The 23139-nt window shown below is 38.0% G+C and overlaps 1 protein-coding gene across 1 annotated transcript in view; it reads right to left on the reverse strand.

The window, feature by feature from the left end:
• RYR2 (ryanodine receptor 2) overlaps positions 1-23139 on the reverse strand; it is a 603900-nt gene that overhangs the window by 31049 nt on the left and 549712 nt on the right. The window contains exons 88-97 of the mRNA XM_040967818.1: positions 19604-19708; positions 17013-17094; positions 14764-16061; positions 13610-13677; positions 11967-12114; positions 8622-8708; positions 7908-8129; positions 6422-6552; positions 4403-4445; positions 2115-2248 (exon numbers count right to left, since the gene is read on the reverse strand). Of these exons, the coding sequence (XP_040823752.1) occupies positions 2115-2248; positions 4403-4445; positions 6422-6552; positions 7908-8129; positions 8622-8708; positions 11967-12114; positions 13610-13677; positions 14764-16061; positions 17013-17094; positions 19604-19708 (2318 nt within the window). The remainder of the gene's footprint in view (positions 1-2114; positions 2249-4402; positions 4446-6421; positions 6553-7907; positions 8130-8621; positions 8709-11966; positions 12115-13609; positions 13678-14763; positions 16062-17012; positions 17095-19603; positions 19709-23139) is intronic.

Genomic DNA, 23139 nt, shown 5'->3' on the forward strand with positions numbered 1-23139 from the left:
GCTAGAACCATCCTGAAAAATAAGAAATTAGCAGGGGGAATCACAATCCCGGACCTCTGGACATACTATAGAGCAGTGGTAATCAAAACAGCCTGGTACTGGCACAAAGACAGAAAGGAAGATCAATGGAATAGAATAGAAGCACCAAAAGGGAATCCACACAGATACAGCCAATTAATCTTTGACAAAAAGACTAATGACAGCTTAAGCAAGTGGGAAGGACTCTTTAGTAAATGTTGTTGGGACAACTGGCTGATAGCCTGTAGAAACAAAAAGATAGACCCACATCTATCACCATACACTAAGATCCAATCTACATGGATAAAAGACCTAAACCTACATCCAGAAACCTTCAAACTCTTGCAAGAAAATGTAGGAAATACCCTGCAAGACCTAGGAGTAGGTACCGACTTTCTAAGAAGGACACCAAAAGCAATAGCAGTTGAGAACAGAATAAACAAATGGGACCTCATCAAACTAAGAAGCTTCTGTACAGCAAGGGAAACAATCAACAAAGTAAAAAAGCAACCCACAGAGTGGGAGAAGATCTTTGCACACGATATAGGCGATAGGGGGCTAATTTCCAGGATATACAAAGAACTTCAAAACAACCAAAAAACCAAAACAAACAAGCCACTCAAGAAATGGGCACGGGAAATGGGCAAACATTTCACAAAGGAACAAGTCCAAATGGCAAACAAACATATGAAAAAATGTTCCAGCTCCCTAGCAATAAGGGAAATCCAAATTAAAACATCGATGAGGTACCACCTAACACCAGTAAGATTGGCCCACATAAACAAGAACACCAACGACGCTTGCTGGCGAGGATGCGGGGAAAAGGGAACCCTACTCCACTGCTGGTGGAGCTGCAAATTGGTACAGCCTTTATGGAAATCAGTCTGGAGAACACTCAAACAACTCAAAATCAGCATACCATATGACCCAGCAATAGCACTCCTAGGAATATATCCAAAACACCTGTTTTACGACAAACCAACATGCATCCCTATGTTCACTGCAGCACAATCAGTAATTGCGAAAACATGGAAGCAACCGAAATGCCCATCAGCAGAAGATTGGATAAGAAAGCTTTGGTTCATCTACTCCATGGAATACTACTCAGCTATTAAAAAAAAACAAAATGCAGTTCTTTGTGGCTAAATGGGCACAACTGGAAACTATAATGCTAAGGGAAATGAGCGAATCCCAAAAGATTAGATACCACATGTTTGCCTTGATTTAACCTGTAATTTTTTGTTTGGTGGTTTGTTATTTTTTGAACCTGTCATTGATACTGTCTCAACCCAGATGTTTCGAAGAATGGAACTTGCATTATTTTTAACATATTGTTTACCCAATACTATGTCAATTAATTCCATAATGTTGTATAATGATACTGAGGCCTTGTTGGGGCTTTTAACTGACTGGATCTTTACTCTGTTAGACCTATCTTCAGACCATAGAAGGTCTCCCCAAGAGGCCACTGAACTTATCTGGACAATAAGACGCTGAACTTTATGCTAGGCATGTGTTTGCAAGCAATGAATCTCAACTGAACTTGAACTATGGTTATGCAACAAGGTGGAGGAATCCACCATGGGGGGAGGGGTATGGGAGGGGTGGGGGGGATCCCCAGCGCCTATAAAACTGTACTACATAATATAATGTAAGCAACAATAAAAAAAAAAAAAAGAAACTTAATTTGAAAAAAAAAAAAAAAAGAAAATTAACACCTTTTCAAGTAAGGAGTTTCAGAAAATAGTTAAACTGTGATTTTTGCATGTGCTTTACTTTGACCTAAGGAAACACTTAAGGACAGAAAAGGCAATTTTAATTAAAGAATGAAATATTCTTTCTTTTCTCTTATTCTTTGTAAGTAACAAAATGGCATCTTCAAGCAGGAACAGAGAAAATAAAATAGCCTATTCACATCTCCCACACCAGGGTGGAAACAACCTTCCATATCTCCTATATGTATTTTCTATTTTCATCATCTTCTTATTCCTCAGATTCTGAAAGAAAGAACATTACTGCACTAGAAAGTTCAGAAATTCATTAGCTCTTTCTCCTTCCAAGTCACATCTGTAGCACTGAGCACACGTAATACTCACACAGCTGATAAAGAACTGTCTTTCTTTGGCTTCTTCTTCTCTCTGGCATCACTGAAATCCAGTGCTGCTTTGTCCATTCCAAGCAACTCACTGATTCTATCACGGCCATAGAATTCTCCATATTTATCCATAACCTGGAAGTTAGGGGAAGAGAATTTTGTTGTCTTCAACCACAAAGTGACATAACTTATGTAGTAATGCGTATCTAGTTATTATAAGCAGATCTCCAATTATTTTTACATTTACTATATATCTACATAAAGGTTTCTCACAAATCTAGTTTATAGTTCATCTTCTGCTGCCACATTGCTTCAGATCCATCTTATTTGAAGGTTAGAAAGACAGAGGGAGAAGATAGAAATTAGGACCAGAATTAAGCAAGGAGTCTTGAACTCAGTCCATGTCTCCAGGTGGCAGGAACACAGCTACTTGGGTCTTCACCTGCTAGCTTTCAGTGTGTACAGTGTGTACATTAGAACAAAGTTGGAATTGAGAGTGGCATCAAAATCTTAATTCAGGTTCTCCCATACGGGATGTAGGTTTCCCAAATGATGTATTTACCACTGAGTGCAATGCCCACCTTAGTATTTTAAACAATAACTAAACAACAAGTTTTCTCATTCAGAAGAGAAAAGCAGAAGAAACATACAAACTAAGGTAACAAGGATAAGTTGGAAGAAATGGAAAGTGACCATGAAACTCAGCTGGTGTACCAAGAACTATGCTTTACTTTATGTGGCTATCATAAATCATGCACAATTCTTATTAATTGCTTCCATAAACTGTCTTAGAAAACCCAAGGTAATCTGCCCAAGATTCCTAAAACTAGCCAGAAGCCAGGAAACAGTTAACAATGCCTATCTTCCCAGCCAAGTGTCTTCTGTCACAAGGCAGGATATCACAGCAATGACATTCCTTCCATAGTCTTGATTTCAACCATGTAACTCTGTAGCAACAATCCTCCATCTTTTTACTTCACATCTCTTAATTCTGAGCACAGAACTTCTTCAATCAACACCCGGTCTTGCCAACTTGTCAGCATTCATCCCTGTCTCAATGCCCTCTTTTTAATGTCCATCATTGGAATTATTTCTTAGCAGCCTATTATATGCCATTTTCCTTCTTTCCTGGTGTCATATTTCCCTGACCTTTCTACTTTTCAGGTTTTAGGATCAATGGTTACAAGTGGCCCAAAGTGCAGCCTGCTCAGTACGTCTAACTGAGATAGCTCCTCTCATGATAAACTTCAGGTAGCCTGAGGGTAACATACAAAAAAAGGAAGAAGGACCAGGAAAGGTAACAAAAGAAAAACAGGAGGAGAATTAAAGGAAAGAGAGCAAGAAAGCAAGGGATGAGGCAAGAGGACATATGGGATAGAAAAAAGAGAATGGGAGAAAAAGGTTTAGATTGGAAAAGATAAATATATAAGAGAAAAAACAAACAGCAGAAAGAGAAATAGGCTTTTCTTGAACACATGTAATGAAGGCAGTTAAAACATGAGAGTGTAATGAAAGAGTTTACTATCTAGATCAATTAAAATAATTAGGTATGCATTTTTCTCATGGTAGAAAAAGCTTATTTGTTTATGGGCTAAAGACAGTATTTTCACCAAGATTCCCCAGGAAGCTAATTTGGTAATCTAAGTAGGAATGCCAGCATAGTTTGAAATGCCACTGCCTTTCCTCTATTTCTTCCTCTGGGGGAGGCCATTTGGCCTAGTGATCCAACACGTGCATCCCATGTGTGAGTGCCTGGGCTCTATCCTGGTTCTGGCTCCTGATTCCAGCTCTATAGCGAAACAGATGTTCAGAGCCAGCAGACAGCATGAGGAACAGGATCCCTGCCATCGTGCAGCATTCCTAAATTCAAACTGATAACTGAGTTGACCCTCAGTTGTTGTTGGCATCTGGGGAGTAAACAGTGAATAACTTTCTATGACTCTCAAATAGATTCATAAATTTTAAAAACACATAAAATTAATGTTTTCAACTATATATATATATATTTATTATAAAGATTATAGAACAAATTTTATAACATGTTTATTCTATAGTTTTATCTTTATTACATAGTTATAAAGACATATGCTCTAAACTTTAGCATCTCTGCATGTGGTGGATTTTTTAATGTGCTAGTCTTGAAATTCTACTAAATTCTGTTGTCCTTCTGCAGTGACATTACACAGACAAAACACATCTCAAAATCTTATTTTATGCCTAAAGCAAATTCATATCTTAATTGCATCTTAGAAAAAAAATGAAGAATCTGTTCCATCTAAGAAGTATTACCTTTCTTTTAACAAATTTGTCCCAGTAATTGTTGGGGAATGACCTAAAAGGTAATAGAAGTATAGATATAAAACATTATTTTTCAAAACAATACAATCACAACCCATGGGGAAACAAAGAATAATTAAAATAATATATAAACATATACATGTTACCAAACACATAATAATGAAATAACTTTCCATAATTTTTCCACTTCATAGTCATGAACAATTCAAATTTCAATACACAGGTGTGTACACATGTAAACATGTCACAGAAAAGATTAGGGGCTTATGTGATAATAATGAAAGCACAATTATTTAAAGTAGTGTTATTTTTAAAAAATACTTATTAATTTTTATTGGAGAGTCAGATTTGCAGAGACAAGGAGAGAAGAGAGAGAAAGATCTTCCATTTGCTGGTTCACTCCCCAAGTGGCTGTAATGGCCAGAGCTGAGCTGATCCAAAGCCAGAAGACAGTAGCCTCCCGTGGGTCTCCCACGCGGGTGCAGGTTCCCAAGGCTTTGGGCTGTCTTCCACTGCTTCCACAGGCCACAAGCAGAGGAGCCGGAAGGGAAGTGGAGCACCCAGGACACAAACTGGCACCATATGGGATCCCAGCACAAGCAAGGCGAGGACTTTAGCCACTAGGCTACCATGCCTGGCTCACATTGCTACTTTTTATGTTTGTAATGCACTAATATATAGGTCTGTCTATTACCTCAAAAAATTAAAATATCTGGAAACCCATCATTTTCCTGTGAAAGAAAGAAAAGTCTCATTCCCATCTGCAAGAAACTTTGAGCATGGCACAAAACCATGATTTTGGCATCTTGCCTATGATGTAGAGGTTACGTAAAGGGACTGACCTTGTTACATTCAGTATCATGAGTAGAATTGTTAAAGCCTTTAACATTTACAGTGAACTCCCACATGGGAGACTCAGAAGGAGCTCTCAGCGTTAGCCAAATCCAGTATGGGCTGTTGCAGGCACTTGAGGAGTAAAGGAGTAAATGGAAATTAGTCTCACTCCCTCACTCTCACTTTTTCTTCTCACTTTCAAACAAATAAATAAATCTTTTAAAGATACACATTCTACCAGTAATTCTTGCTATTGTTAAAAATCATACTTTTGCGGGCCCAGCGGCGTGGCCTAGTGGCTAAAGTCCACTCCTTGAAAGCTCCGGGATCCCATACGGTGCTAGTCCTAATCCTGGCTGCTCCACTTCCCATCCAGCTCCCTGCTTGTGGCCTGGGAAATCAGTTGAGGATGGCCCAAAGCCTGGGACCCTGGACCTACATGGGAGACCTGGAAGAGGTTCCTGGTTCCTGGTTCCTGGATTCAGATTGGCACAGCACTGGCCGTTGTGCTCATTTGGGGAGTGAATCATCGGACGGAAGATCTTCCTCTCTGTCTCTCCTCCTCTCTGTGTATCTGACTTTGTAATAAAAATAAACAAATCTTTTAAAAAATTATACTTTTGAAAAGGATTTAAATTTGGAATAGCAGCTAATAATGTAAATCTTTTCCTCACAAGGCTAAATGATTATTCGACTGAAAAAGTGTTTCTCTACCCTACAATGTACATCATAACATCTAGCTAGTTTTGTGCCAGACAACAAGATAGTACTTGTTGAAATTTTCTAACTCAGAAACATTAAAGTATGGAATTTTTTTCCTTGCCTTCAATGCTACAACTCTTTCCTTGATGAATACTTTTGGCTTCCTTGGTTTCAGGATGAGCTAACCCGGCTCTGCAGGCTGTAAGCCTCCTGCTACACAGTTCCCTGGGCACTAAGTCATGGATGTGAAGTTCCGTCAGGCCATTTTTGATTAAAGGATTCAGAACACAGAAGGCAAAATTGAGGGCAGCCATTACGATCCTGATAGTGCTTGGTCTTTTGAATTTTTGGTCTGAATATATAGCTATTATTCACTCTGTTAAACTTTTGACAAAGCTGCAGAAACTTTAATAAAGTATTTTTATGTCTTCAAATTTCTGAGCACAGAAATGTTTCATACAGCGCTCTACTCACTGTGTGTTGATCACGAGTCTATCCCACTGGCCTTTAATATCGTCCTCTGAAGGCTGCTCTGTGATATAAAGCCCATCAAATTCCAATTTTCGTGCTACTTCCTTTTCTCGCTTAAAAATAACCAAGGGAACCTACAGGTGCAAAATAAACATACCAAAATTAGCTTAGATTTGTTGGTATCTCCTATGGTTACTATCTTTGAAAAACAGCTTTTGCAAAGATGTATTTCCCATGCATTCAAAGATAAGACTTAGTGAAAATGAATTAGTTGTGTTTAGACAAAATGAAACACTAAAAGATTTTTTTTAATACACAGAAAATATAAGGATACCATATTTTGCCCGTTTCCCAAATAATGGTTCACAGATAGCTCTATAATGAAATAATCCTAAAAACAGAGAAAATATTACAAGACACTCTCTCTCACGCATAAATATCCAAATATGGACAGATTTAATAAAATTTAACAACTTTAATAATCCAAACTCCTTGCTAGTAATAGATCTATAGTTTTATTTGAAAAATCTCATTAATAATCCCATGCTTAGCTCTTTACAGCTTTAATTTCAACATCAGCAAAAATCTTGACCAGGTTGCCAAAACCATCCAACACATTAATTTTCTACTCATATGAACAGTTTTTACTCAGACATGGGTGTAAGACAGATGCAAGATATTCCTCACTCTCACAAAAGCAATGGAGGGGAAAGAATAGAAGAAGTTTCTGAAGAAAGACTTCAATACAGAACCCAGATTATTCAAGTCTCCTTGTAGCATCACAATCAGAGGCATTACGTTACACTGAAATGTGTTTTGATAGAGAAATACAAAGGAGCGTGCACAATTCATGTGCAGCTCAGAGCAGTCAGGGAGTGGATCTTGAGTTTTATTCACCAAATTATACTGTTGCTTTGACAGAGCTTGAGGCATAAAGATACATTATCTTCTGGGTGAAGCATGACAATCATGAGGTAGTTCTACCAAAGATGGCAATAACTACCTAATAACAGAACAATCAAAAAGACTTACAGGCATTTCTTAAAGTTCTAACATACTACAATATAACAATATCCCACATTACAAAGAGACAGTGGGTTGGCGGGATTATTTTATCCATATAGGCACAATTGTCCACTATGTGCATAATCAGCAATATGTCAACACACACTATAATCTCATCTCTTTTCAAGGGCAGCTGGTAGCCTAATGTAAACATACAAAAGACAGGATCTCTTGCTCTAGGCCACAATAACCTACAAAGGACATCTCAGCTTCAGAGATGGAAGCCTGTAACTTCCTCTTCTGCTGTGCGTGTTCCTGGAACATTGTCAAATAAACCTTGTACATGTAATTTCCACTTTAGAATTGGTATCCTTGGATGTTCAAATTGAAGACCCTACACATATACGCACACACACATACACACACACACACACACACACACACACACACACACGTTGGTATCCTTGAAGTTTTACTAGCTTACTTTCAAGCAATAGTAACCAATGATGCAGAAGAAAGAAATGACAGTGTGGAGAATAGCTAAGATACGCAAGGTGGGCTCCATGTAGCCACTGCTCTCCTCCAGGACATAGTGAACAGCGATGATCCTATCTGAGCTGCTGTCCACGCTGGTAGTAACTCTGGCATTTTCACTTGAACTTCGAGTCGGAAGCTCCTTTCCTTCAACCACAGAAGAAGTGGAGACCTGATGCAAATCATTTAAAGTACAGTGAGTTCTCTGCAATTAGGTAATCATCACGAACAACACAGCCTTTTGCTTTCCAGAAACTAAAAGCAAGTAATGAATACATGTTTAAAAATGCATCCTAATCCAACCAACAGTTAAGAGGATTCCAACACATGCAGGTAAAAATTAAATGGCTAAGTTCTCTTCTCAAACTATCAAAAAGAGTTCATTGAATACAAGCGTGCCATACCCAGTAGCAGGAACAAATAAGATATTTGACCAAATTTGATGAAAGACACTGAATAAAACCATTTGTCAGTTAACCAGTCTTTAGCCGGGGCACTTATCACTCAGAAATAAGTCTATTTTGCCTTTCTACATAACAATGATGTCTTTAGATTTCAGGTATAAGATTTAGAGGTGCTTACTAGAAGTCAGGTGAAAGCTTTACATTAATTTCAGACTACTTGTAGCTGTAAACTGACTATTAGGACACTAAAAGGTACATACCTTATAAAAGAGCAAGATGAAATTGATTGCAAATGCGACAAATAAGGCTAACATTCTCATGTTGTAAAAGTTGCGAGCAAAATAGTTCTGAAGGTGAAAAAATTATGGAAAGATCACTGAATCAAGTGCCATGAAATTTACAGACAGTTTAAATAAAACATCCATTTGTTTATCCCCAACTACTTATTGAAAGCCTGTTATATTTTAGGCACCATTGCTGGTTGCTAGAGAAATAACAGGGAAGGAGGAAATTTTTCACACCACAGAGGGGACAAAGATTAAGAAGCATACATATATTTAAAAACAAAACAAAAAGCATTGTTCCGGGGACTGTTAAATTGTTACAAAGGAAATTTACATCAGATTAAGAGGCTTAGGTAAAGGGGATACTACATTCAATAAGCAGTCTGTGAAGATTTGTCTCAGGAGGTGCCATCTGAGCAGAGGCCTGAATACAGGAGGGAAGCAAGTCAAGGAACAGTTGGGAGAAGAGTAAATGGGAGAGAGGAGCAGCAAGGGCAGAGGTCCTGGGTTAAAAGGATGCTGGTGTATGCAAGGAGCAGCGTGAAGGAGACAGGAGAGCAGGAGGGGATGAGCTCAGACGGATACCTAGGGGGCAAGGTTTGGGGGCTCCTGACCAAAGTCTACATTGTCCTTTAATGTGAATGACTCCTTGGGTCATGCTGCCTGCTTAGGAGGTCCTGTCCCCACCACTTCCCAGTTGGGGGAAATGGGACAATGACTTGGTCTCCACTTCAGCATCACTTTTCTCATCTATAAAATGGAGCAAAGCAACAGAGTCTATCTCACAGGTTTGCTGTGCAGATCCAATGAGTTCATACAGGGAACTATAGCTACCAATCTTATTTCGATAATAATTTTACCTAACACACATATATAGTTCCACAATAGAATTATTATTTATTCTAGAGGAGACTGGAGCCATTGGAAGATTTCATTGTATTGTAGAAACATTACCACAGCTGATACATGAAAACTATAAAATAAGGGGCAAGAAGGGGAAGCAAAGCGGCCAGTTAGAAAGTTCCTTGGGGACTGTAAGAAGAGGTGATGTTGATGGTAACAGCGTAGACTGGTGGTAGCTGTGGAGATAGAAAACACTAGAAGGAAGAGCTGAGAACTACAGTTGAGATGTATTTCATGTGGGAGAAGGGAACAGGAATCAAAAATGACAACTTCTGGATTTTAGGATCTATTTGGTACAATTACTGAGTTAGAATAAAAAAGCACAATAACTTGGAAGTTCATTTAGGGAAAGAGACTATAGAAGAAATTGAGTATTTATTATAATACTAAGTTAGTAATAGCTATAAATTAACACAGATATGGAAGGGGTTTAAGTATCACAAACCCATATTAAAATGGTAACACCTCACCTTACTTCCTGTACATGCCCCAACTCAGATGACATCATTTCCCCCACACAGGACTCTGATCTTATTGCCTCAAATTACTGGGACAGTACTGGCCAGCTCACCCATACCAGTTCACCCACATTGTTTCTTTGCAAAAGGTGGAACTAGATCACACAGGCTGAATCGCCCTGAGGTAATCCCAGTCATCTGAGTCAGAAGTTTACAGGGACATGAGGGACAGACATGTGGTGGCCTGACAGGACAATGATTTGCTATGTGCAGGTGAACTACTGAACGGAGAGGTCAGATTGCAGAGAAAAGAAGAAAATGGAGAAGTACAGAGACAAAAAAGAACATGTGAATCCCAAGACAGGGATGGTAAAAAAAAACCCTCAATTACTTGGCTTATAGTTAAACATATGCTTCAGAAATCCACCAGGGCTATTGCAGGGTATTGTGGAGCTCATGAACTCCTAACCATCTATAATAGAGTCATTCCTGCAGCCATGGAAACAACGACAGCATATCAAACTAACAATTATCTGGGGTTACACACAAAATGCTTCTGTTCAGTGCACCATGTGTACTAAACAAAATAGGGAAACTATAACATGGATTAAAAAAGTGTAAATGAAACTTCACTGATGAACATATGTTTATATAAACTACAAAAACATGTAATGCCTATGGATGTATATATGAACATGTTTTTGGATAAATATATTGAATGCATAACTATCAGGCACAATCCATTTGTTGATAGCTTAAGTTCTATAGCAACAGAATTTCTTAATTCTCTATTTTGGTCTCTCAAGTGATGCAAAACAATACACAGGACTTTGTCTTTAAAACAGCTTCTCTCATGAGGGATCTGGTCCTGAATATGTAGATAGATCTGATATTATTCATCTGTAGATGAACTCTTTTCCTATCTTTCTTTTCCTTCTTTTTCTTTAAAATTGCTAGAATATTATTTATATATAATATAACCTGTATTATATATATATATATATATATATATATATATATATATATATAACAGAGAGATACCAAAGGCCTGTCTATAGCAAGTTTCAAAAACTCCAATGCGATTATCAGAATAGTTGTAGCTCTTTACTTTTTATTTTCCAAATAGAAAGTATATGTTTTACTAATTTGGGGGAATTTTTATGCAAAATAAGTGGTTACTACATAAAAACTGACTCTTCCCTTGAATTCATCCACTTTTCTTTTACATATCTCTATGTAAATAATACAACCATTCATGGAAAGTTGGCAAGGAGGCAATGATTGAATTTTCAATAAAATGTTAATGTTATAGAAATATTGGTTATTCTAGTTATAGAAATTACTGAGAAATAACCCCTGGGAGCCTTGATTTACTTTGACATAATACAGCAAGAATGTCAGAATAGATTTGCTTAAATGCCTTCAATTCTTGTGAACAAACATTGGAAACACTATATTGGAAATTATTAAATCAAATGACTTTAGGTAGTGTGAATGTAGGTGGAGGTCATGGGTTTGAGAATGGAGAAAAAGAACAAATGCAATCATGGCTAAAATGAATGCTAATGTGCAGAGAGAAAACATACACTTGGCCTTCCACATCCAACCAACTGTGGATCAGAAATATATCTTTTAAATAACAGTTTATTGAACATGTACAGACTTTCTTCCCTGTATTTCTCCATAAACACTGCGCCGCAACTGTTTCTATAGCACTAGGAATTTTAAGTAATGTAGGGATGATTTAAAGTAACAGGAGGATGTGTTTGAGTTATATGTAAATATGACATCACTTAGCTTGACTTGAGCAGTCACAGATCGTGATGTTCATGGGGCTTCTGGAAACAATGCCTTCCAATACCAGAGAATGAGTGCATTTACCGGACCTAACAGGTTTTCTGTAGCTAAGGGTCCGAGCTTATTCATGTGGTCTCATAGTATCTCAGGAACAACATCTTACCAGAAGTTTCTGTTGATACGCTGTGATTTTCTTCCAGAATGCCGACTCTGGGACTTCTGGCTCTCCATACCTATGTGTGTGAAGCTGCCTCAACTTCTGCTTACCCTTGTCCTCCTTTGCTTTCTCTTCTTTTTCTCCATCCTCTCCCCTGTGAAGAGAAGTGAATGAAATATATGCTACTTGGAAACTGAAGAACTAACCAGGCATTGGGTGAAATGATGCAAGTGGAAAAACATTTCAGAAAGCAATGTTACTTTTTAAAAATTAATATTTTCTAATAGTAATATTTTGAATTTTAGAATAAGCAGTAGAATTTCCTGCTTGTCATGATTCTCTGTAGATGACAATTCTGTTAATTTCAAATCTAGCAGGAAACTTAGGTCTTGTAAAGATTTTTACATGTAACAGATTTATTTCCAGTCAAGCAATATTTCATTAGAAGAGAAAACAGACTTTCTTTGTTAAAATTTCCCAACATAACATTTATAATCTGAGTTCAATGGTTAATTTCTAAAATTATTAGGCATTAAAATTTAAAACTCAGAAGACTGTATATGGATTTTCACATATATAGAGTATCCATATACTAATACATTCACATATGAATAACATTAGTAAGCTGCATTAACTCTATATACCGTCATTAATTAAACATAAGTGCTATATTGTTATAATATCAATGCTTAATGAAAATAAAGTCATATGTACCATAATACATAAAAAAAAGCTTATATTCAGCTCTAACACATTGAGGTATATCTAAATTTATTTTTAACATTAGAGATGTTACACTGAAACTCCTGTTGTTCCCTGTTACAGAGGCCTGCTTTTTTACCCTGCAAATTACTTACACGACCATGTCTGCGAAGATTCAACAAAGCAAGGACCTATGACAATGAATTATGCTGATATCAAAAAATCAGAAATGAAAACAGGACAAAGAAAATAGTAAAAAGAAAAATAAAATGCAAAGTGAAAATAGCACTGCAGGCTCTAAGTTTATTTCTGTCTCAATTTTTTTCAAAATATGCACGTAAAGTTAAATAAATGTGGAAATAGTCTCAATGGTTGATCTAGAGCCATCGTTATGAATGAGTTTCTTGATATTCAGATCTGAATTCTTCATTCCTGCAATTATATTTGTGCTCCAGAGCAACAGCAGAATTGATAAAGCTCCACTTTCCTGGACTTCTCACCATGCCCACTGAGTCGGACACTGGGGTGAGTTCCACAAACTTTAACAAACTCTTCAGGTGATTTTCACGCTTTGGAATTAAGCTTTATGGGGTATCACATCACAGGAAACTATGCCACAACAACTGCATTTAGAATGTTGGCTTCCTCCATTCTTTAAAAGAACAAAAAAATGCAAGTATGATGTTAAAGAAAGAATTTCAGGAGTTAGTCACACTGGGAAGAGCACTGTGCAGAAAACTGCTGCTTGAGAGAGACCTCATAAATGAAATCCTGCCAAGATGTGGAGTGACAACAGAAGGGGCAGCTGTGGCACCTGAAACAGGTTTTTGCCACCAGCACCTCTCCACCGAGATCACAGAATGTGCAGTATGACAATCTCTACTACAGCTTCTGGACATGGAATACAGGGAAAGAGACAGCAAAACAACGTTTACAGAAATACGTACTCGGCCTTTTCCGGTTCTGATTTGGTCTCCTCTTTTTCTTCCTTTTCTTCTTCTTTTGCTTTCTGTTCCTTGAATGAGTCAAACAAGGGGGGAAAAGCAGGATTACCTATCATCATTGAATGGGTTTAGAGTTCCAAGTGACCACGGGCCCAACCCTAACCTATCTAAATAGGACATTTCCCATTTATACCGATAGACAAGCACCATGCAGGCTTTTCACAGTACTTGCCCAAACATACTTCTCATCTCTGCATACTTCGTTACTGCATCAGCAGTGGGTACAAAACTTTCTGGGTCCCTTTACTCATTTCAGAAATATTCCTCTTTACTTGGTCCATCTCCTCCAATCTGATTCCTCCTGAAGATTAGATCAATTCTCGTCTACATCTAGTACAGATGCTGCTTGACCAACTATGATATTGCTTCCCCAAAGGATGTAATTTCATGAGTTGCAAATGTATTTAGTATAATCATGCCCAACTGACCAGACAGTCTAACTTAGCAACATAGGGTGTACAGAGAATTAATCATTCAGCCCTGGAGCCAAGGGCACACCAAAAGCTGCAGTGGCTGCCCAGTCTCACATCAGGATCTTGATATACAACACTAGCCTGGGAGGAGACCCAGATTCAAAAGTCTACTAAACATACATCACTCTCACACAGTTAGAAGGTTAAAAAAAATCCCATAAAATATAAGATGAACCATCCTAAGTCAAGGACTTTCTGTAACGTAAACCACATTAGTATTTCCATTTGCTCAACAAATGTAAGCCATATTCTGTGCTGCCTACTGTATTTACCACTTAACAAGTGTCTAAGTTTCTTCATGTCCATTAGCTCTTTCTAATGAACAAATTATGGACATTTGAAAGTAGTAACCACATCTGGGCTTTTATTTCCCTAAAAACAGTGCATGCACAGCAACTCCCAAATGTGATCAAGTAATTAAACCTACACTTTAATACCTTAGGGCAATTTAACAATTCATATATAATTGGAAGGTCTGATCTGTATTCTCAAAACTCATTTCTCCCTAAAAATTCTAATATTTGACACCCCTCTAGCTCTAGCCTGACCTCTGGTCTCATTGATTTACTTACTGTATCACCTCAAGTCCTGAGACAGAACCACTGTGACGGAGAGGTAAGTTACCTGAAGCTTTTCTTGTACCTCAGGAATGGGGACCGGGTTGCTCATTAGATCACTCAGGCCAGCGTTGGGATTATGAGGAATGAGTTTGTACTGTCCACCTTCTCTCTTCAGATCCAAACCAAATATGTCTGACAGAAGGTCGCTCTCCTCAGTCAGTTCCTTTAGGTCTGTCAGGTCTTCAGAGGGCAGGCTGCTCTCCACGGGCTTCCTCTCCCCCTCCTCTCCATCTCCTCTCACCTCATCCTGAGTGGGGTCTGGCATGTTGGCTAAGAGTTCTGCAACTTTGATCTTTTTAGCACCTTCCACGAGGCTTCCCCCCAGCAGCAGGCTACACACAATGCGGAAAAAGCCCCTGAAAACGCTGGTCACAAAGTGCAAGAGGGTCATAAAAATGCTCCAGTAGGATGAAAAGAAGGCCGTGACCATGTCTTTCATGGTCATCTTTTTCATCTTTTTCATCTGTTTCTTCAGGCTCTTTAGACTGAGCATTCGCATGAGGGTTAAGATGTTGTACCTGAGAGCAAACAGTGCCGACCTGACCGTCAGAATGGAAAAGAAGCCCATTCTGGGTCCCTGCTCTTCAGGTCTCTCTTTCTCACTTTCTTCTTTATTCGCTGACCTCTCATTCAAATCAGACTCTGATATCTGAGCTGCCAGCTGCATTTCAAATATCGTGTCTTCACAGAAGTTAACAAAGAGTTCCATCTTCTCTTTTTCTCCTCCTTCATTGACCACATCAAATATAAACTGTCTTTTTGACTCTTTGACCTGAGGCTTTTCCCACTGGGTTCGGCTGGACTCACTGATTTCAAAATAAACCCTCTCTATGCGTTTAGCACTTCCCATGATCTCGATGCGGCCCAGAAAGGGCTGGAAATAGTTCAGTACACTCTCTGCCAGTTCCAGGAAAGTCTGCAGCCGAGTGTCATTAGGCATGTGTTCCGAGAGGTTGGTCAGGAGGACAGCGACATTGAAGCCGATGTCCTTCGCAGGTTCATGGAACCTTTTGACAAACTCTTCATAGTCCAAGGTTTCATTCTCATCTGTCTCCGCACAGGACAACAGAAACTCTGTTTCAGATTGTGTGTAGTGCTTATGACTCTCCATGGCTTTGTGGAAGTCCCTCTTGGAAATGATTCCCTTGCCATCAGGGTCATATTCTTTAAATGTATCAGAAGAGGTCAAATCCTTCAGCTTTAAGAACATATCAAAGAATTTGAGTATCATCTCCACATTATTGGAAGATTCCACAAGCATATCAACCATCTGTTTGCCGATTGTCCCATTAACAACATTACCTGGTGGTAAAGCAATGGCACATTTTTCAAAATGAACTTTCTTAACAAAACAAATACATACATATACATATGTAACAGTATAGATCTTTCATTACACTGGAATTGAGGGGTTTTTTATGTCCAATCCTGTGTTGTTTAATTATTTGTCACTTTTTTTCTTTCTTTCAAAAACTTATATGAAAGAATGCAAAACTCTATAGACAAAGTAACATGACACATATGAAAGAGCATTTGAATAAACACTTTTTTTCTTCAAAGTAATCAAACAAACAACATGTTCAGATAAAGGAATTTGACAAACAGCTAGGGAATCCTAGCCCATTTTAACAGTCAAAGTGTACATCTGTATAACTCTTAGTGCTTGAGAAGTCACTATCATATATAATATCTGATTTAATGTGTTTTTGTTTATAAGGCTGGTGCATTTTATGAATTCCAATTTTACATTTGACAAAGGGAAGATTTCTAAAATTAACTTAACTACCAGGTCCACTGTGACACGATTATTAAGTGTTCATACAAGGATTTAAAAAACAATTCCATGACAGCCAATGATTGAGAAGTACACTTTTATGACGTTTATATATCCACTGCGGTACAGAGAAGCTACAAGACCTGGGCAAATTTCTTAGCTCCTTTAATTGGTGGAGAATGGAGTGCAGCCAGTTACACAGCTCTAATCCCCACATGCCTCATGTTTACTCTTCCATGCTTCCTCGTGTATGCTTCTCCTAAGCAGAGTCCATAGACTTGTTCCTATGCACTCTTTTTGGCTTATTGTTTTACTTTATGTTATACAGCATTTTGTAGACAGGTGATCTCTAGTGAGAAAAAGAATACAGCTGAAACCTATTCAAGCTAATCATCATAGAATTACAACTTCATTCTCAGCTCTATACACTGATTTGATACGCATGTGCACAATGATCCTCAAGTAAAAGAAAAAACTACCTTCTAACATGGACAGCAGCATGACCACCATATCCTTCTGAAGATCCATTAACTCTTTTAAGAGCTCAATTTGACTGGAATCCTGAAAAAATTAACATACTGCCTTTAAGACAAAATGGAAAAAACATGCAGAAAGGTCATGTTTATGCTCAAAAAGATGATGAGGCAATAGCAAGCACTTTAAAGCTTTCCATATCTAAAGGGGGATACTTCAGAATTAAAGAGTACATCTTACTGTTTCCAACTCATGTTCACTACGTATTTGTAAGAACAGTATGTCTAACAAGAATACGAACACCAGCAGTTGTGGGTTCTCAGTGTCAGGAAAAACTCCAGCATGCCTGCCATGGGATGTCTTTCATTTGTTTGAAAAGACTGCATTCCTGTCCTCTTTAAAACAAGTAACATTTCAAGAGATAGATATGAGAGAAACTTACCTTACAAAATCCAAACACAATGTAAACAAGTACCACCTACACTCACAGTATTCAACATAGCTTATCAATTAAAGTCATCAAGCTTTCCATTCTTTCTTCATTAACATTTACATGGATTTTTATACTTTTTATTTTTTGCCACAAAATTCATATTTTATGTAGATGGGCTGTGTTTAAATATTTCTATGCTTATACCCTATAGGCTTATAGAAAATGCCTATATTTCAAATTTCATTTTTAAAAGATTTATTTATTTACTTAAAAGAGCTACACAGAGCTATACAGATCATCCATCAGATGCTTTACCCCCAGGTCTAGGTAAGACTAAATCTAGAAATTTCCTCCTGGTCTCCCATTCAATGGCAGGAGCCCAAATACCTGGCGATCCTCTGGTACTTTTCCCAGGACATTATAAGGAAGCTGGATCAGAAGTGGAGAGGAAGGGACATGAACTGGCTCCTTTATGAGATACTGGTATCACAGGTGGTGGCTTAACATGCAGTGTTATAACTTCAATACCAATTTGTTTCATTTATATTTTCTCCCCAAAAATAATTATATAAAGTATCACCTATTCATTCAAATATACATATACATATGCATATACATATATGAAATGTAGACACTGTTGGAAAGATAGGGCTTTTTTTTTTCTAAATAGCCATAACCATGAACAATGGCTAGATATACCAAAAAATGTCAATAATATGATATAAACATATCAGAATGTGAACCCTGCTGTGAGTTTACAAATTTTGTTCATGTTGATTTTCTCGAATTACTAAAAATAATCAGTACTGCTGTGCTGTGTGTTGAGCTGCCCCTGTGATGCTGGCATTCCAATTGAGCAATGGTTCAAGTACCCACTGATCCACTTCTGATACTAGGCGCCTAGTAATGCAGCAGAAGATGGCTCAAGTGCTTGGGCCACTGAACTCATGAGCTCATCTCATCCAGATGGAGCTCCAGGCTTCTACCTCTGGCCTAGCCCAACCCTCGCTATTACAAAAATTTAGGGAATAAACCAAGAGCTGGAAGATTCTCTCTCCAAAACTCTCCCTTCCAACAAGTGAAGATAAATTTCAACATGATTTTTAAATGTCATTAGTGGAGAATCAAGAGATGTCCATATTTGGCTGATGTCACCAAGAACCAGATAATGACACACATTCTCTCCATAGTCTATCTCCATTATGGATCCTCTGAGCACTCCAGAGCAGGCTTTAATCTCGACTTCTAAGAACGGGACAAACACAGCTCCAACTGTTCAGGAATATATCCCCTGGGATGACCCTGGTTCCATTTAAAGTTCTTCGCTAGCAAAATTAAAGGATGATCACAAGGTTCCTGTTGCATATACACTTGAGGGGTGGGTCGCTGCTGCCCAGTCTCTGGGGAAGGACAGACCCCCAACTTCTAAAATTGCTGGCCTAAGCACATTAAAACTCATCTGCTCTAATTCTTATGCCCTGATAGCCATGTCAGATCTCAAATACACCACTGAAATTCAGCACATCAAAGGGATACATTCACTCAATTTTTACTGAAAGCTTTTTCTATTCGTGCATCATTTAGTCACAAATCAAATGCATGTAGAAGTGAGAAAATAAAATGACATTTCAATAGGCACCTCCAAGCTAACATTAAAATGATGGAAAATCTACTGATCCCTTATTTGCTTTTCTTGATAGCTATTACTCACTGTTTAACTTTGATGAAGTTAAACCACCTAGAGTGCCATGTACTGGTAAAAGATGTATATTGATAATCTTATAAGAACTGTCTCTCTTTAACAAGAGAATCTTAATCGGCTACAGATCCATTTGCAATCATCCATAACAGGGAAGAACGTGCCAGTGAACAGTACAAGGAAGTGCGCATACAAGGACTGTGTCATGTACAATGTGTACCAGGATCCACTGTTTTCTTTCTCCCTTATTCTCCCTTATTCAACTCCTTAATATTCTGTCTTCTCAAACTTGAATAGGAGCCTCTATTCTCAGCTTATACAAATGTCTAAATTAAATATTACTATCAAAGTAGAACAAAACAAACCAAAGGCTGTGCCCAAATTTAAGAAAGCATCTTTAATTTGTTGGTGATTTCAGTATCAAGTTTGTTGGTTAGGACAGCAGTGGCAGAAAGCTCATTTACCTGTGACAGCTTCATCTGCATGTGGGCAAACACATGAAGAAAACCCACCACTGCATCCCATAGCCTGCTGTGTGCCAAACTCTGCTGATTGCCAGTACAAGGACCCTGGGGCACAAGAGAAAAAAAAAATTCTAGCAAAACAATCATAAACACAACAAATTAGTGTTTCCATATGTTAGAGCCAGCATGTTATCTGAAAATAATCCAAAATGAAATATAAATATAAAGTAATGAAAATGTCCCATAAGAGTTGCACGTGTTCTTAGAACATTTACTAGAGCTCAGAAAGCATTTTCAAAGATTTTTATCTTCCACTTCTGAATACAATAGTAACATACACAACAGTGAACAATCTCATATTTTGTGTGATTCTAATTACTTTCATGTAGACAAAAAGGATAGGTCCAGGTATCTGGCTGTTAAATCAATTTGTAGTCACTACCTTGTGCTGAAAAAAGAAAAGTGTAAAAATATATTTAGGATGAGTGGTAAAAATTCCTTATTTTGAATAGTAACCTAGATAATGCAATAGACCACAATCCTTTTCCACATGCTCTTAATTGTATAGTTATTTACTTATAGTATAAACACTAATTTTTAAATATTTACTTGATAGGATAGAGAGAAGGTACACCTCTCCGCTGGTTCAGTTTCCAAATGCCCACCACAGCTTGGGGTGGGTTGGATTAAAGCCATGAGCCAGGGAACATATGAGTAGCAGACACCCAAATACTTCAGCTATTACCATTGTCTCTCAGGGCCATATGAGCAGGAGCTGGAGTTAAGAGCCACAGTTGAGTCTCAAACTCAGGTATTCCAACATAACAAATGTGCATTTTTAACAGGTAGGATCAGTGCTTGTACTGATATTTGTTCAAGATTAATACTTGATCATTAATGTAATCATTCTGAAATCCAAACCTAATGGCACCTGGTAAAATCATATATTGGGAGGTCAGTTAAAATAATTCTGGTGTTTTGAGTACTATAAAATTAAACCAAGAACCACCTAAACGTAAATTTTTTTAAAGATCTGTTTATTTTTACTGGAAAGTCAGATATACAAAGAGGAGGAAAGAGACAGAGAAGATCTTGCTTCCATTGATTCACTCCCCCAAGTGGCTGCAAAGGCCAGAACAGCTGAGCTGATACAAAGACAGGAGCTTCTTGCCAGGTCTCCCACTTTGGTGCAGGATCCCAAGCCTTTGGGCCATCCTCAAAGCAGGGAGCTGGATGGGAAGCAGGGCTCCCAGGATTAGAACTGGCACCCATATGGGATCTTTGCACATTCGAGGCAAGGACTTCAGCTACTATGCTACCACACTGGGCCCCCAGTGTAAATTTAAGTGTCCCCAATCAGAAATTGACAAGCAATTTACAACTGGAGAACTTCTCAATCAGAAACTGACAACTAGGTCAGGGAATGTAGGTAGGAGGAAGGTAGAGTGGGAAGTGTCACTATGCCCCTAAATCTGTATTGTGAAATAAGTGAAATTTTTTTCACTTTATGTAAATAAAATCAATTTTAAAAAAACACAATTCCTAATTAATTAGCAAATTTCAACTTAAACATTTTGTTTTTCCTTTGTCTTGCCTCCAGGAATTCCTTAAAATGTTCACTTTCCATGCTCTCTCAATGCAAGGCTGAACCACCAGCAGTTCAGTGATGCCTGGTTCATGTATAGGACAATGCTGAAATAAAACCATTAAAATATTAACACAAGCAAGTTTTGTTTTAAGAAGCTTAACTTTGCTTGCTTAGCTTACACATCTCTAGTGATCTTTACTTGCCACTAGACAGTGTGTGCTGAAGAATTTCTTTATGGAGAAGACTTTATTTTTCTCCTCAAAGAACAAACTCTGTAAACAAAATCACATTAAATGTAAAAATAAATTGTGGACATTTTATGTTGCAACAAACACAGTATGTATAGTCCCTCACTTCAGAATCATTCATTCCTTTAGCCAAAAGACTCACAGAAAATTTAAAAAAGAAAACATATCAAAACATTCCAGATGTTATTTTTTTTAAGAAGTGATTGGAAGAAATGGCCATATTAAACATAGTGGCAAGATGATGAAATGGAGCTGTTTCATCTTGGGTTTGTATGAAATTCTAAAGCTAAAGAACTCTGCTAAGTTCCAAGTTTACCTTGATTGCAAAAGCCAAGTGCTAGACTCAGAATTGCAAAAAGTGTGAATAAAAATAGATCTTTTCACCCTTAGGATGCAATGAGGTTGAAGATGAAGAAGAAACTTTGGAGAGAACTTTCCATTTACTCTCTCTTTCTTCTAGCCCTAACGCAGTGGTTAGCAATGAGACAAGGGGCTTCAGGAAAATCATTAAGACAGCTTGACTTCTGTCTCTTGAAGCTGGTTCTAATAAGGTCTGTTCATACCAAGTGTGATGGAACCTGGTTGACATAGAAACCATGTATGTTCCTTATGGTCTACTCAGAAAGGAGCCACCACTGCCTCCCAACCCTACCCACCAACGTTCTTCCCAATCTTATCACTCAAAAAGTGGTTTGAAAGGGTAATATTACTCCATGGGACAACCGATCCGCAGGATCTTTTTTTTTTTAATTTTATTTTTGATGTTGCATAGTTGGTTAGAGTGGGAAGGGTCCTAGATCAAGGAAAGTAGGTGAGACCATTGTTTCCACAGTTTCTTTTCCTTCTTTCTGTATCTGGGGAAAAGGAAGAGATAGATGGAGAAGCCACACCCAGCCTCCCAACCAATATTCCTTGGTAACTCAATATTCCAAGGGCTCTGCTCAAGTGGTTTCAATAGTTCTGAAATGCTGTTGATCTCACAGATTCAATGATGTGAATATCCTTCCAAAGTCCATTGGCTGATACAATCCACCTCTGAGTCTCCGTTTGCCCAGAAACTTGCTATCATGCTTCACTGGGGTAGTTGACTAATTTGTTATGCCTTCCTTCCTCTGCTATGGTACCAGGTGTACTCTGCAGGCTCAAATGGTTTGCCATATTCTCTACTTGCTTCTGTGTATGATGTGCACTGCTCGGCCAAAAGCCATAGAGAAGGCCCAGTTCTGACACATGCACATCATTGTCAGACCACGGGTCCTGCTACTCTCCCCATGGTTGAAGCTATGAATCATCACTTATGGAATTATGAGTCCAAGAATATAGTAATTTGACTTAGTTTTTCAGTTTTGATTTTAAAGAAAATGTATTAGAATTATCAAATGTAACTTTTCAATATAAAATGCTGAAATAAAGTTATTTTCTTCCAACAAGAAACAAAATAACATTAAAGGGGAGATATTTCCTAGGGGCTGTTTAAAGAGAAGAGAATGAGTCCTGAGCAGTCATTCCACCTGTCTCTGTGGCGCTTACACTTTATTAGCTTCCCTTGACCATGAGACATTCAAGTCTAATACCTATCACTATATAGGCTCCGGGGATATCATCTGCCTCAATTACTTAACTTTCCTTTTTATTCCCCCTCCCCACAAGATTACATCTGCTCTAATAATAATGAAACTCTAAGTCTTCACTTGCTGTAT

The sequence above is a fragment of the Ochotona curzoniae genome, unplaced genomic scaffold (genome assembly GCF_017591425.1).
Source record: "Ochotona curzoniae isolate NIBS_2020 unplaced genomic scaffold, NIBS_Ocur_1.0 scaffold_4683, whole genome shotgun sequence".
NCBI classification, from domain to species: domain Eukaryota; kingdom Metazoa; phylum Chordata; class Mammalia; order Lagomorpha; family Ochotonidae; genus Ochotona; species Ochotona curzoniae.